General features: G+C 43.8%; 2 protein-coding genes and 1 non-coding gene across 6 annotated transcripts in view; all 3 read left to right on the forward strand.

Moving 5' to 3' along the window:
• The first annotated feature begins 2,055 nt into the window (after nucleotides 1-2,055).
• Nucleotides 2,056-9,107, forward strand: RBM34 (RNA binding motif protein 34). Of its 2 annotated transcripts, none has more exons than XM_032684205.1 (10): nucleotides 2,056-2,261; nucleotides 2,480-2,625; nucleotides 3,684-3,903; nucleotides 4,477-4,536; nucleotides 5,075-5,118; nucleotides 5,608-5,691; nucleotides 5,918-5,981; nucleotides 6,111-6,153; nucleotides 7,884-8,002; nucleotides 8,740-9,107. In XM_032684205.1, the coding sequence occupies exons 1-10, from the start codon at nucleotides 2,076-2,078 to the stop codon at nucleotides 9,049-9,051; spliced, it is 1,278 nt and encodes a 425-aa protein (XP_032540096.1). In that variant the 5' UTR covers nucleotides 2,056-2,075; the 3' UTR covers nucleotides 9,052-9,107. The 2 variants fall into 2 exon arrangements, with proteins under 2 accessions (XP_032540096.1, XP_032540097.1); XM_032684206.1 differs by having other exon boundaries at nucleotides 2,483-2,625.
• A 792-nt stretch (nucleotides 9,108-9,899) lies between these two features.
• The window catches only part of TOMM20 (translocase of outer mitochondrial membrane 20), a 50,079-nt gene continuing 44,890 nt past the window's right edge, over nucleotides 9,900-15,088 (forward strand). For 2 of the 3 annotated variants that reach the window (XR_004355858.1, XR_004355857.1), the window contains exon 1: nucleotides 9,938-10,132. Coding sequence is in view for 1 of the 3 variants with exons in the window: in XM_032681737.1 (XP_032537628.1) it covers nucleotides 10,009-10,132 (124 nt within the window). In the remaining 2 variants the exon portion in view is untranslated. Of the gene's footprint in view, nucleotides 10,133-15,088 lie in introns of all 3 variants that reach the window. The other variant, XM_032681737.1, reaches the window with a different exon arrangement.
• Nucleotides 10,954-11,088, forward strand: LOC116785323. Its single transcript, XR_004356483.1, has one exon. It is a non-coding gene; the product is annotated as a small nucleolar RNA SNORA14 (small nucleolar RNA).

The following is a 15,088-nucleotide window of genomic DNA, read 5'->3' on the forward strand; positions in this document are numbered from 1 at the left end:
TGACAGGAGCAAACAATGATAAATAACTTTTGGAAACAGTGACCATGTTAAGAACTACCAGTGACCTGACACTGATAGGAATAATTCTAATAATTTCAGTGGGGCTCCTCAGAGGGTATTTTCATCTGTTTGAGTGGAATCAAAGTTGTAATAGTTCAGTTCTGCTTTTCAGTCTCAGTAGGCATAACAGGTGTTGATGTAACTGGGAACTACATCTGGGCAAGCAAGAGCAAATTCACCTCTTCAGTCGCTACTAGTTCTTGATCAGTTCTCAGTTTTAGTGCCAGCATATTTGTTTTGATGTGACAATTACTGACTGAGGTCGGGGGGGGGGCAGTTTGTTTACCTGATTAAAACGGGGATCATTAATCACCTTCCCATTCCCAAACTGAGTTTTTACATTAGTAGGATTTTTGCTTTTCCTCAATACAGAGATTATTTATTGTACTTCTCATGCAGTTTGATGGCTAGTCAAACATTTTGTTCTGCATGTTTTACACTGCACCTCTTCTGTGAAGTATGTCTGTAAATGGTACTCTCCAGGTTCGTGGAACCACTTGTGTCCCAGTGGTTACAAAGGAAGGCACCTTTGGCAATGTTAGGCAGCAGTTTTATCCCATGTTCCAGTGGGTCAAACCTGAGCTGCTTTTCAGGGTACATATTGTAATGCAGCTTTACATGTGGGTGAGCTCCCTGCCTGGCATGTGCACTCTGCTTGCAGCTGAGGAAGTTTACCTCTAGCAGTGCCTGCTGGGCTGTTCCCTTACTCCTGAGTGCCTGCTCGGACTACAACCTGAGAGACAAAGCAAGACAAACTGCCCCTGGTGTATCCTTTACACTTTGGCTGAGCAACAGACTTGGTCTTGTATGTCTCACAATTGATGATGTAGGGAATAGCTGAGATTGGCGTATGCCGAGAGAAACGTGCCTTGCTTGAAGGCTCTGCACTGCTCCCACCTCCCCTAATTTGCAGTCTCCACTGTTGCCTGTACATACTTATGACTGGGTAGTTCCCACCATGCTGTGAAATTTCCTGCTCTCTGGCAGAGTTCCTGGAGGCTCTGTGCCTCTTGCTGAGCTTCGCTGAGTGAGTCTCTGAAACATACCAGCTGAATGCTTGTCCAGTGTCATGTGGATGTGTCACGGTGGTTGAGCCTCTTCTGCCCCACCTGTGTCACCTGCAGTGCTGCTCCTCTGTGTGAAGGCAGATTGGAAAAGCCACTTAAAAGTCATGCAGCAACCTGCCCATTCTTAAAAATTTGTGTATTCTCTTGGGCTGACCCCATCCATTAGGGTCCCTGCCTTTCCCAGCATTCAGAGGACAAGGCAGGGGATACCTGGTGCACATGTCAAGACTAATGCTTTCCCTTTATTCCACAGCTGTATTACTTGTTTTGCCTTCGATTCAAGATTGGTGCCAACAAAGTTGCTAATGCTGGCAGCTCAAACACTGCATCAAACGTGTAACGTGACAGCCCAAGAGCTATCCTGTTTGCTTCGGCTCCGCTTGGATCTGAGGATCGTGGGCAATCAGTGAGACAACCCACTCCCATGCTGATCACAGATTCAGATTCAGTGAGGTTGGAAAAGACTTCTCAGATCGAGTCCAACCTATGACCGAAAACCACCATGTCAGCTAGGCCATGGCACTAAGTGCTCCATCTGGTCTTTCGGTACACACCTCCAGGGATGGTGACTCCACGACCTCCCTAGGCAGCCCATTCCAATGTCTAATCACTCCTTCTGCGAAGAAAGTCTTCCTGATACTAAACCTAAACCTCCCCTGTTAAAGCTTAAGACTATGTCCATCTCGTCCTGATGTTGGATGTTTCTACGTTTCCACCGCGCCCACGCAGAGCTCGGCCGAACGGGCACACACGCGGCACCACCACATCGTGCCTGGGAGAGGCTCCAGCCGGGGCGCGGGGCGGGTCCCCGGCGAGCGGAGGCATCGGAGGGGGCGGGCGGACGCGGATGTCCCGGAGCGCTGCGGGGGCGGTCCCGGGAATACCGCGGGCCCTGCGCGTCGGAAGTGACGCGCGCCGAGCCCGTTCCCGCCCAGCTCCGCATCCACCATGCGGGTCCGTAGGGAGGGCTCGGGGGCGCGGGACCCGCCGGCGGCCGGGAAGGACCAGAAGGAGCAGGAGCAGTACGTGGTGGGGCAGGTGTCGGGCAGCCTCGGGGCGGGCGCGGCGCCCCCCGCGCCCCTCGCACGCCTGTTCCGCGGCGCCGCCCCGCCCGTGCTGGTGGCCGTGCCCGCGGTGAGTGAGGGGGTGGGTGGGTGAGGGCCGGGGGGCAGCGGCGGTGGGTGGGTGGCTCGCTCGGTGGGGTGATTCCGCAGGTGCGGCTGCCGGCAGCACCGCCCCGTGCAGCGGTGGGCTCCGGACGTGGCGCTCCAGGTAAGTTACAGCGTGCTAAATGCTTGTCGTGCGTTCCTGGAGTTTTGTTCTTGAAGTCCGTTTCTCTTACCAATTTTTTAAAGGGAAATAAGAAAAGGAAGCGTGCGGAAGAAGCGGAGAAAGTGTCAAAAGACCAGAGCTCTTTCGTCGTGCAAGAACCTCCGGTAAAAGCAAAGAAAGCCAGAAAAAAGGAACCTTCAAAAGCAGAGAAAAAACTGTCAGACAGGTGAGTAGAGGAGACCGGTTTATGGTGAAATTAAAAACCTCGACATCTAGATTAATCATAATATCATGAGTTTGACAAAATAACTAAGTTCTCTTCTACTATTCATCTTCAACTTGGTGTTTAAGATTATTTTCAAGATTGTGCAAATTTTCTGTAGCTTTCTGCTGAAGGTATGAAATAGGTGCAGCTTCTTGATGCTCTGGGTCCGTGAAATGCAAATCCCCTGTTAGGGAGCTACCATGTCCAGGGGTTGTAGATGAAGACACTTGGATCTAGTTTTCTCTAGCATGGGGAGATATTTTCTAGCTGTGATTGGCTTTATCCAGCAGAGCTGCAGTCAAAGAAGCAGAGGTGATTTCAGCAGGAGCAAGGTGCCAGACAGAGGGAGTTGTGACCTCTGCTGTGACATAGAACCTCTGTTACAGGAGGTTACCTCTGTTACACTGTCTGTTCTCTTAAATACTTGAACCAAGATGCTGTCAGAGCAGGTTGTATGATGCAGTTTGGATAATAAAGTGCGCTTGATTGTAGCACGAGGCTAACAGCTCTCTGGCACTCTTGTCTTTTTACCTCTTCCATGCCCATGGAACCTGTGTGCTGTGTTGTTGTCAGTAGCCTTCCAGAGGCTCCTTCAGATCTGCTCATTGGTGGGTTTGGATAGATAGAGGTTTTTAAGTGCATGGCAGAATTCCAAAGGTTTGTTTGTTCTGATCCTGGATACTGCAAAGGATTAAATCTATCTTTAGTTCTAGCATGCAAAGATTTTTTTTTTTCATTTCATTTTTAGAGGGTATCAAATTATATAATTCTGAAGTGTTTCTTTATTATTCCTACTAAATAGCAAATGCAATGTCCTGGGGATAGCAAATGGTTTCCGTGTTATGGAACAGTCAGATATGTTTGTTTAATGCATAACAAACACAATAATGTTTGAAATTTTATGGTGAACATAATTTAAAATGTAAGCTAAAATATTTTCTTGGAGGCTTCAGTTCTTTGACTTCAACCCCCCTGTTTTATCCCCATCAATTCTAATCCGCGTGTCTGTTTCTGATAAGAGAGAATGCTTTGAAGCAGGCAGATGAAGAGGAGGATCAAAAAGTGCTTCAAAACAAAACGAAGCAAAAGAAAAAGGCTTCTCAAGCCATCACCAAAAGTGTTGTTAATTCACCTATGGGCACAACTGCAAAACAACAAAAGAGAAAAAAGGTGGCTGATGAAACAGTAGACAGAAGAACGGTGTTTGTTGGAAACTTACCTGTCAACTGTACTGTTCAGGTACGTGGGTGGATTTTGTCAGCTAAAGGAATGAAAGAATTTACAGCAGTCCTCAGTCTGAAGGGATGTTTCCAGCTGAAAAGTCACGTACATTTGTGACTGAAATTGCTTTTGGGAAAGTAGAAAATAGTGCTCATTCTTAGAAACCAGTAGAGGTCATCTCTTTGGTTTCTTGGAGTTGGACTTTTTACAGCAGTGGATACAGTTTGTCTTTCTTGAATAGAATTGGTCTGTCAGTGAAAAATGAATAAATGAGAACTGCAATTACAAAGTTAGTCTGCTTTTAATTTTGAATGCAAACAACACTTCAGACTCTTACATAAAACATGTTAAATTTATACTTTCTTCCATAATAAGGGACACGACTTCAGTTTTGGCAATCTGTAGAAGAAGCTGACACAAGAAACACGGAAATAGTTATGAATTACTCACACGTTTTATGATCCCTTTAAGGGACTCTGTCAAAGTAAAAGGAAAACAGTGTAAGAACAGTGTTAGTAATAAATATTAAACAATCATTCTCATTACCAGGGTGCGAGAATGTACTGAATATTTGTAATATCTTCTGTTTAGGTACTGAAATCTCTTTTTAAGAAGTATGGACAAATCCAGTCCATTCGCTTCCGGTCGTTGGTATGTTATTTCTTCAGACATTACGTAACAAAAAGGGCAATAGCATTTGCAAAGCTTATATCTTCATTAGTTCAGAAATGGGTTTGGGGATATGTGGGTTTGCCATTAGAAGAAGCCTTGAAGATGTTACCACAGAAGCAGTGCAAATGCATTTTTCCTGTAGCAGCAGTTGATCCAGAATCAGAGCTTTATGCTCTCTGAAAGAGGAATGCCTTATTATTGCTTGTTTAGCTAAGGCATTACTTACCTGTTTTTAATTCATAGTAGCAAAGACATGTTGACTGTAAATTGGTGTACTTGCTAAAATAGTTGACAATAACAGTTGTGGAACTCAAGAAACAGACAGAGCAAGCTCTCTAACTCCAGGGTTTTTGTAGATCATCTCTAAGATGAGCCACTTCCATCATTTGCTCACTGTACTGGCTACATTGCTTTGGGTGGGAATGGCACTGGTTGAATTCCTGTTTGTCTTCAAGCACAAGTCTTTGTGATAAATTCACACTAGGCCCACCTAACTGGAGTTCTTTTTATCTTAAAGATTCCAGCAGAAGATACTATATCCAAAAAGGTAGCAGCAATCAAGTAGGTTCCTCTTGTGAATTTCGTGCTTTATTTTTCAAGGCCAAAATAATTTTTGTGTGTTGGTTTTTAAAAGTTTGGCTATATTAGGTCTTTTTTAATGTATTTTGTGGTTTTTTGTCTTTTGTCATTACCTTTGTGTGTGTTATGTTTTCTTGGCAAGTGATAAAGAATTACGTGCTATGTGTACTAGTAATTTGTTATCTGAGGTTGCATTTCTTATATTTTAGGAAGGAGAAAATTACTAATAGTCTTTAATTCCTTTGGATACGTTTATGAGCTGAGGAAGCTTACTCAGGGTGCGTAGACAGGCTGTACAAGATGAACAGTGGGACACCCTTGCACATACAGGGCTAGCTTGACCTATAAGAGAAATGAAGCTGTTAGTGTGCAAGAAACAAGCAGAGGCATAAATGTGTCCAACAAGAAGTGTTTGTGCACTGCACATCATCGAAATGATTTAAACAGTAATGTGTCCTTTTCATGTTCCAGGCACAAGCTGCACCCCAATGCAAAGTTTGTTAATGCTTATGTTGTCTTTAAGGAAGAATGTGGTGCTGAGAAGGCTCTGAAGGAGTAAGTCTCAGTTTTGTTCCTCGTTTCCTGTCGAAGAGATAGTTCAGAGAGATTTGCAGATAAATTTAAACAATCTCCCTGCTCTTGCTTGAATCAAGGATAAAATGTTTGTTCAAACTTAAAAGTAACTTTTCATTTTGAATACACTGCATTTTGAATGCAGTGACATTCTAAGTTAAATAACACTCATTTCACTTTTAAAACTTTTTGCTTTTGGCTACAAAAGGAATGGAACAGAAATTGCTAGTGGATTTCACATCAGAGTTGACACTGCATCTAAAACCAGTTCAGTAAGTAAGATGTGTGACTAGAAAAACTCTTTTCTGGTTTGGTTGGGGGGGATTATTGTTTTTGTTTGGTTGTTTGGGTTTTTTTCTGTTACAAATAACTTACTGTCTTGTCTCTCTTGTTTTCTTTAGCATGACAATAAACGTTCTGTATTCTTGGGAAATCTCCCATATGGTAGGTCAAAAGTGGGTTGTTGTGCATCATCGCTTAGCATTTATGGAATATTTTGACATTAGGCTTTTTATTTCTTTATATTTAGGATAGCATGTTTAGGTAGCTAAATATCTTTTGCTGGTATTAATTTTTGTTTGTTAATGGAAACACCTAAAGGGGTTGTAAGTTTTTATCAAGTTCTACAAGTTGATTGTTTTCTTTATTGTAGGTAGCTCTGCAAGTGCTTTAGTTCTTGTTGTCACTTGATGTTTTTTAAATAAATATGACTAAGTTGCACAGGCCATAGCTTTCTAAACTGTTAAGGGGTACCGGTATCTGTTGTGAACCAATTCAGAGTGATGGACAGTGATGGCTTCTCATTTTGATGCTGTTTGTGAGCCACAGGGTTAGTGACTATGCCCAGACAGCTCTTGGTGATCAATTGTTACCCCTGTGGAGGTGTTTACCAGGCAGCTGAGGTCAATGCTTGAGGAATACTCAGCTGCTTGTGAGCAGACTGGAGAGCAGATGAAGGGATTGTCATTGGGTGTGGTTTTTGTGAGGGTATTAAGGAGTCAGGGTGCTCGGTACAAGGATCTGTCTTGGGGGTCGCGTGGATGTGTAAATACTCTGGATGAAGGCTTGCCCTGTGCCTGTGGCCTGGTGCAGAGCCTGCATCATGTACTGCGACAGTAACACTGGAACAAACAGTCATCAGTCTATAACACTTGACCTGTCTGAAAACCTTGACAGGTGACAAATCTGATTGTGGTGACATTACTAGTGCCTCTTGTGTAGAGCTTGTGTCAGGACTGTGTGTTCCTGTGTACGTGCTGCAGAAAAAAGTTTGGACATTACAGGCCCAGGGAATTGGTCACAGCTCCAAGCCTGACAGGGTTCAAGAAGTGTTTGGACAACACTCTCAGGCACATGGTGTGATTCTTGGGGATGTCCTGTGCAGGGCCGGGAGCTGGACTCGATGATCCCTGTCAGTCTGTTCCAACTCAGAATATTCTATGACTCTGTGATTTGCCATGCTCTGAAATTACTTCAGCAGCTTGAACCTTTCTCAGCACATCTAAGTCCCACTGCTGTAGTTACACCCATCATATTAAGTTCAGCCCCTCCCTTTAACAGAGAGATGTTGATATCTATGTAAGGGGATTGTATGAAGCATAACTATTCAAAAAAGAGAATAACCTGTATTTTTGTGATGGTACATCACACTTGTCTGTTTGTGTAGGCATGAGATGTAGAAAGCATTGCACATCCAGTTATTATCAAAATAATTGTATAGCAGCTGTGCTTGGAAGCTTCTCCCTTCTCCCCCATTCAGCTAAAATTCACGGCTCAGTCGGTGAGCATTTGACTTGAAGAACAGCCAGCTCAAGCTCATTATCATCAGCATTAATTCTTAGAAAGAAATGTTGGCGTAAGAAGGAGCTACAAAAATGTAGCAGGCATCATAATTTCCACTATGTTCCAACCATAAATGAAATGATTTGAAAAATTTCAGTCTTTGCCTTCATTCTTATTTGTGATTTATGTTGTACTCTTCAAAGCAGGAGAGTGGGTAACTATCAATATAAATAACCTTTTATAAAGTCTGCATTGTTAACTTGCTGGGGTTTTTCTGAACCACTGATAGCATGTACCTGAATTGGTGAATATGAAATATTTGAGTTTGGGCCAGGCTTTTAAAGCTGTGCGTGTTGCTGAAGAGAGATCTGTTACCTTGTGCTTGCCTGCAGACATCCTTGATGATGCTGTGAGAGAACACTTCCATGTCTGTGGAGATGTCGTGGGAGTGCGAGTTGTGAGAGACAGAAAGACTGGCCTGGGAAAAGGCTTTGGATACGTTCTCTTTGAGGTATGTGTGCATGGCCTGCTCCAGCACAGTGGGAATTATTCGAAATCTGAATTGGGATCTGCCTTTATAGCATTTTTTTTACCTTTTTAGTACCTTTTTGAGGTTTGTATATGCTTGTAGGTGTATGATGTTAAATGGTAGTGCTGTTGTGTATGTTAAAAGCAGCTTGGAAGACCAGTTCTGTGGAAGCAGACACTAAACAAACTATTGCAGATTTTGTACAAGTAAAAGTTGTAAAATGGAGTGAAAGAAGTGACTTTAAGGGAAAGTCTTAAAGGAGGGACAGATGAGTTTGTTTGGTATAACTGCAGTGTTCTACTGTTTCTTATGTGTCTAAATGTGAGTGGAGTTCTTTCCTGCAGCTGGTTTGCTTACGGACTCTATTTTTGATTCAGTACAACTTGCTTTCTCATAGTCTCCCAACCTCATCTTCCTTAGTGTATTTCCTGCACCTCAGTACCTCTTTTCTCTGAGTTTCTCCATTGTCTCTCTGCACCTGACTTTTGTGTCTCATTTAAGCTGTTCTGTAGCCCATTGTCAAGTATCTGTGCCTCCGTGTGTGGGCTGCATGGGTGTGCTGGTGTTCCTGAGCAGAGATCTTGTGTCATTCACTAGAGCAGTTTGATTGCTCTTCATTGTAAAATCCTACTTACAAATTTTGAAGAAAGGTAACCATTAATTTGAAAGCAATGAATTGGAAGTAATGCTGCTTTTAAATTCCATGTCTGTTTTTGTAGAACACAGATGCTGTACATCTTGCTCTGAAACTCAACAACTCTGTTCTGATGGGAAGAAAGATACGAGTGCAGCGCACAGGAGACAAGAGGAAAGCACCACAGAAAATTCCAGGCCCGTCTCGTGCTCCCAAGGCTACAGTTAACACCACAACAAAAAAGAAGAGCTACTCTGATGATTCTTTTGTTGGTGAAAAAGCAACCCCGTTGAAGAAGAACACTAAACCAAAAAGATTAAAAACTATTCCTAGAAAAAAAACTGGAAAAAACAAACAGAAGTTTGATAAAAATCAAGCAGATAAAAATGCTAATTAGTGTCACAAAGATTGATGTATGTAAGACTGTTTTGTCATAAATTTTGTTTGGTAATACAGCTGTAGTCGTTCTTGGTGTTCGCTCTGGGGCATTTGGCTTCTCCCAGCAGGTAACGTGAGGTGTTGCATGATTTTATTCTGTGTTCCAAGAATCCACTTCCAGCTGAGGTCTTGCTGCAGAGGTTAACTATGAACTGTTTCTTTTGGAGTTCTGTAGGATTACCCAAAATGACTACAGGAAAAGCAACTCACAGCAGACTCGGGTGTGATGAAATGGTAATTGTTACCAAGATACACTTGTTTTGCGGTTGTCCAGTGGAAGGAAGGGCAATGGAGCTGGTGAAGGGTCTGGAGTGCATGTCCTATGAGGAGCGTCTGGGGGTGTTTAGCGTGGAGAGAAGGAGGCTTGGGGGAGACCTCATCACTCTCTACAACTACCTGAAAGGAGGGTGTAGCCAGGTGGGGCTCAAGGTAACAACTAATGGGATGAGCTGTGCCAGGGAGAGGTTTAGGTTGGACATCGGGGGGGAATCTCTTCATTCTGGAATGGGCTCATTCTAGAATGGGCTGCCCAGGGAGGTGGTGGATTCACTGTCCCTGGAGGTGTTTAAGGAAAGACTGGATGTGGCACTTGGTGCCATGGTCTAGTTGACAGGGTCATAGGCTGGACTGGATGATCCCCAAGGTCTCTTGCCCCCGTCCCTGTTGCCCCAGTCAGCCGTTGCTGTTCCAGCCCTTCGCTCTCCCGGCGACCAAGGCCGCTGCCGAGGCCACGCCCCTCCGCCGCGCGCTTCCCGCCGCCGCGCCCATGCGCCCCGCGCCTCTTGCAGGCACTGCGGGAGGCGCCCTGTGCCGCCGCCGTGTGATGACGTAAGCGGAAGCGCGGAGGGGTCCTTTCCCTTGGCCGCTCGGCCCAAGGTGCCTGCGGAGCTCGCGCGGGCGCGGGTCGGGGGGCGCCATGATGGTGGGCAGGACCAGCGCCATCGCCGCGGGGCTCTGCGGGGCGCTCTTCATCGGCTACTGCATCTACTTCGACCGCAAGAGGCGAAGCGACCCCAATTTCAAGAACCGACTGCGGGAGCGTGAGTGTCCCGGGGCGCCCCCTCCCCTCCCGTTCCGTCCCGCCCCCCCCCCCCCCCCCGCTCTTCCCTCAGTGTCCCCCGTGCTCTGCCCCCCCCACCCGCCCCGCTCGCGCGAGGGCCACTCCTGACCCCGCCGCCCCCGGGCCCCGCCGGGCCCCCTCGGTGCTTGTGGGGTCTCTCTGTCCCTGCACCGAAGGTAGGGGCCGGGGCACAGAATCAGTGTCACCAAGGTTGGAAGAGACCTTCAGGGCCATCCAGCCCAGCCATCCGCCCGGCGGTCCCACTGTAACCCTTAATCCACTAAACCGTATCACCCCGCACCAGATCCGGACGTCTCCTGAACACCTCCAGGGACGGTAACTCCACCAGCTCCCTGGACAACCCATTCCAATGCCCGACCACCCGAACAGTGAAAATATTTTTCTATAGTATCTAATCTGAATGTTCTCTGTCTCAGCCTAAGCCCTTGTCCTCTGGCCCTCTCACTGCAGGCACGGTAGCAGAGACCGGCCCCCGCCTCACTACCCCCTCCTTTCAGGTAGTTCTGAGCAGGGTCGTCTTTTGCTGTAGATGTTGGGTAACTTGTAGTTTCCGTCTCAGATGCTTGGCTTGGAAATAATTTACCTCCCCTCCCCCTTTTTTTTTTTTTCACATATTGCTCTCCTACAGGCTCAGCTGTGCTATTATAGCCTCCACTTTTATGTGGTGACACTTATTCTTTTTCACTCTTGGAAGATGAGCAGATAAAACAGTGATCTCTTACAGTGAAGTTGTTGCTGTGTGAGACAGGGGTCGGTGGCAGCTCTCAGGTATTTCATCGGCTGCATTCTAAACCCTCCTGGCAGCTCTGCTGTTGGCTTCCAGGATAAGAATGAATGCCAGAGAAAACTGTTGATTAATCCAAAATGTAGAGCTCTTCTCCCGTGGCTCTTCATTATTTCACATCTTCAACATTTTTTTAAATGTTTTAATAGTGAGGGTTTTAAATGGAGTTGTAAGCACGGGCACTGAAGGGACTCAAATCATGAGAAATAAGCTGATGTTTGCTGTGCTGAGTTGTTTCTATCGTGGGAATATGTTTATTTCCTTTGGTAACTACTCTGAAGATAAGAACTTACCATTAAGGTGAAGTTCCCTGGCAAGCAAACATGACGTGATCAGCAGTTCCATGGGTGGAAAAGTCAATAACTAAATGGGTCGAAAATGAATATTTACCTGATAACATTTAAACGCAACCAAAGAGCTTTGTTTCTGCCTTGATGGATTGAATTGTTGAGTGACCTGTGTTGATGTTTAACAGCAAATTAATTCCACTCTCTGAAAGCTCCTCCACAGCCAGCCATGTCTGCCAAATATTTCATCTTCAGGCCCTTGCTCATGTGTGTAGGATTTTAGGCACATACCTCTTGTGTGTCTTCTGAGCACTTTTTTCCCTGCAGTGCAAGTCCTTCATTGGGAAGTTCTAGCGCAGTAAAATGATATGTGCTTGTCTTGCTCAAGCAGACTTAATTTTTGGCTGTATAATCAGCCCTGGGGTTTTCCTTTGATGCCAAATACATCGTAGGAGAAATACCGAATTACATAAGATTCTTGCAGTCCAGGTTTTCATTAGCTGAGCCTCTATCCAGTCATGTTATGAATGAACCTTAGAATCACTGTGGTTAAGAACTGTCACGTTCTTTGAAGTGGGAAACACATCCATAGTGTTTTGCTGCAGGGTGGCAGTTGTCATTTGGAGAACATCATTGTATGACTTACAGTCCTTGCACATGATGCACTGTCTGCTTTCAGTTGTAAGGCTTTAGTTAATATTAAGGAATTTGGGTTAATTTATTTTAGTAGTAGTGTAACAGATTCTTTAGTATGGGTGGTCTAGCGCTGGTGCCACTGATCTGGTTATTACAGCATTTCTACTGTGGGGTAGACAGTAAGGCTTGGGCTGTAAAATATTTGGCCAAAAAGGTCCAGTGCAGCAGCCACTTGCAGTTCTTTATATGAAGGTGCTCCATTTGTTGGGCAATAGTGGGAGCATGTGATGGAAAACTTGTAGAAACCACCTTTACAGCACATTTTTTTTCACTAACCTTCTTAGGAAAAGATTGTTTTTCAGCCTCTGTGATGCAATGTCAGCAGAATTTGGGAAGGACAGGAGTTCTGACAAATCAGTGGATTGCCTGTCATATTTGGTCAAGCACATGTTGGCAAATGAAGAACAACTATTTTGTTTTGGCCTCGTAGTTACATTGTACATCCCTGTGGGCTGTGTTAGGACCAAAGTTTACCTTGCAAAGGCCCAGCATAAAAATGAGGTGGCTAGATTCAGGTTTTGGGGGAAAAAACCCCTTGATTTCCTGGAAGTTTCTGGAAGGCTTGAGGAACTACTTCACTTTGGTTTTCCAGATGTTTTAATTTTATTTAGCAAGTTTTGTGGGTGGAGTTTTTTGATGGGATTTTTTTAGGTTTTGGTGTTGCTGCTTTGGGGGCATGTCCATATTTAATCTTGGGACCAACAGATAGCAAAGCCATAAACATCTGCTTAGGTTCCCCAGCTATATTTTAAGATTACAAGAATTTAGATGTATTTGCTATTTGCCTTCTTGAATGAATAAAACAGTAAGTGTTCTGTCACTGATCTCCTCATTCAGAGACAGCTGGAGTTCCCGACCAAGCTGAATTTTGCACCTTCTGCCTGGACAGTGGCACGAGAGGAGGGCAGTAGGCAGGACTGCACGGATGGGAGCTGAAAGTGCAAACAGCTTTTTGTTCCTCCTGCTCCTCTGTGGGACTGATTGGGAAGCTGCTGGGGCTGTCTGGGGCTTTTTGCAACCCATACCAGTGGGACAGGTTATCCATTGGTTCATGTTGGAAACTCGGTCCCTGTGTACAAGGGCTGGCCTGGAGGGCCTGCAGGTCCTGTGCAGTTCGAGAGCTGCAGCTCAGCTTTCAGTTTTGGGTGGATAGACTGCATTTCCATGTTAATAAAGATTCCTTCTATGAAACGTTGCCCTTCCCATTTTTAATGTGGTTATCTCTGAAGTGTTTCACTTTCTTGGAGGTCCCTAAGGGAAAACAAACTTGGAGAGGTTTTTAGGTTTGGTCCCCGCCCCCCCCCCAAAGTCATTGCTTTTTGCTTATGGTATTACAAATGTAACTTTTGGCTGTTGGTTACAAAGATATTTTGAAACCAGTGTTACCAAACAATATGGGAAGAATTCCTAAATATCCATCAGAGTTATCTGGGTTTTGTAATTGATTTATCTAGTGGACTTTTTAAAGAGATCTGTAGAAGAATATTAAGAAGAAGAAAAGTTGCACAGTAATCAGACTTGAAAGATTCAGTAGATCAGTGTTCAGTATCTAAATCTTGGTGATTCTTCATATTCCTTTACCATTTTCAGGTTAAAGTACATGATTTCAAATGTGTGTGATCAGTGGTCAAAAGCTTTTATTAAATAGCTGCAGTTACCTGCATGTCTTGTATTTCTTTATCTCTGAATGCTTAACCTGGTGAATGATACCTTTTATAACATTTTAGAAGATGACATAGTCACGCCAAGAAAACACAATTTTTTCCTGAAAATGTTATATCAATATTAAGGTCTTACTCTTTGTACTTCTTTTTGGTGTTTTCACTGAATGCACTACAGTTACAATGTGGCTTGTTTTGATAATGAAACGTATAAATATTACTTTTGTTTTAATTTAACCTTAAAGATTTTATGTATTAGCAAAACTTGTTTACACAGTAGTGCAGTTTCAAGTTTTGTGCAAATGAATGCCTCAGAAAAGTTGGAGTGAGCTAGTTTTATTAGCACTAATTTTCAAGATAAATTCTTAAATAACAGAAATAACCATAATAAAATTGTAGTACGCTACAGTTCTATACAATGCATTTTTCTGTATATAATGTTGTAAAATAATGTACACAGGTCAATAAGTAGAAATCCAGGTGCTAAGGGTTATTAAGGTGTTGTAAAAGGTAGGAAAGGTGATCCATTTAGTTACAATATGAACTCCCTTTATATAAAGATCACTTGATCATTTCCACAAATGTTATGCGTTATGTTATCACTCTGCTAGGAAATAGCATTCCCAGGTGTCTTCATCATGTGGACAATTGGAAATTTTGAATTACAATTTAAAACTGCTAGTCATATTTAGAAGTATTTCCAACTTGTAAAATTGTCTCAAAAGAAAAATCAGGGCTGTGTAACAGTTGTTCTTTGTAAATACAGTTGTTCTCTGAGCACCGAGAACAAATGGTGAGAGGACAGTTTAACCATAGGCTGTATTTAGAAGTTTTATTGGTGTAACTATTTCAGTTGATGAGCTGAAGACTTAGAAGAATGATTATTCTAAGGAAATTACCTCTATTAGTATAATTATTCTTTCTTGTATGAATAACTGCTACTATAAAAATACCTTTATACCTGCCTAGTTGCTTTAAAAGCCACTTTAATTTTAATTACATTTATCATACAATCATTTTAATTACCATAGTTTTGCTGGAATGGTACGACTTTAGTAGCAGACCAACTTTTTTGCCTGTAGATTGGGCAATTAAATCTGTCCATGTTTGTTCCATCTCTAGAGGTTTGCTTTCCTCAGGTTTCAGAAATGTATCCCTTAGTATTGCTCTTGCTGTGGGATGATGAGATACTGCCACCTATTACCTGTTTCCCAAGCCTTTGCCATAAAGCAGCTGGGAAAGTGCACCCTGCACGTATCTGCTGTGACCTGCTGAAGTCCCTGTTGGTGGTCTACCATACAGTTCAGAACTAGATAGCTTTGACTTGTAGACAGCTCTCGTGTGGCTTATTGTTAGGAATCCTGTAGAGAATTCCTGTATGACTAATTCTCCTTGCTTCTGTGTGCCTCTAGTGCCCGAGGTATGTGTGCTGCAGGCCCTGCACGGTTGGTGTTTGCCATAGCTGCAGGAGAAGAGTTGCCATTTTG

Source organism: Chiroxiphia lanceolata, chromosome 3, assembly GCF_009829145.1.
Source record: "Chiroxiphia lanceolata isolate bChiLan1 chromosome 3, bChiLan1.pri, whole genome shotgun sequence".
Taxonomy (NCBI): domain Eukaryota; kingdom Metazoa; phylum Chordata; class Aves; order Passeriformes; family Pipridae; genus Chiroxiphia; species Chiroxiphia lanceolata.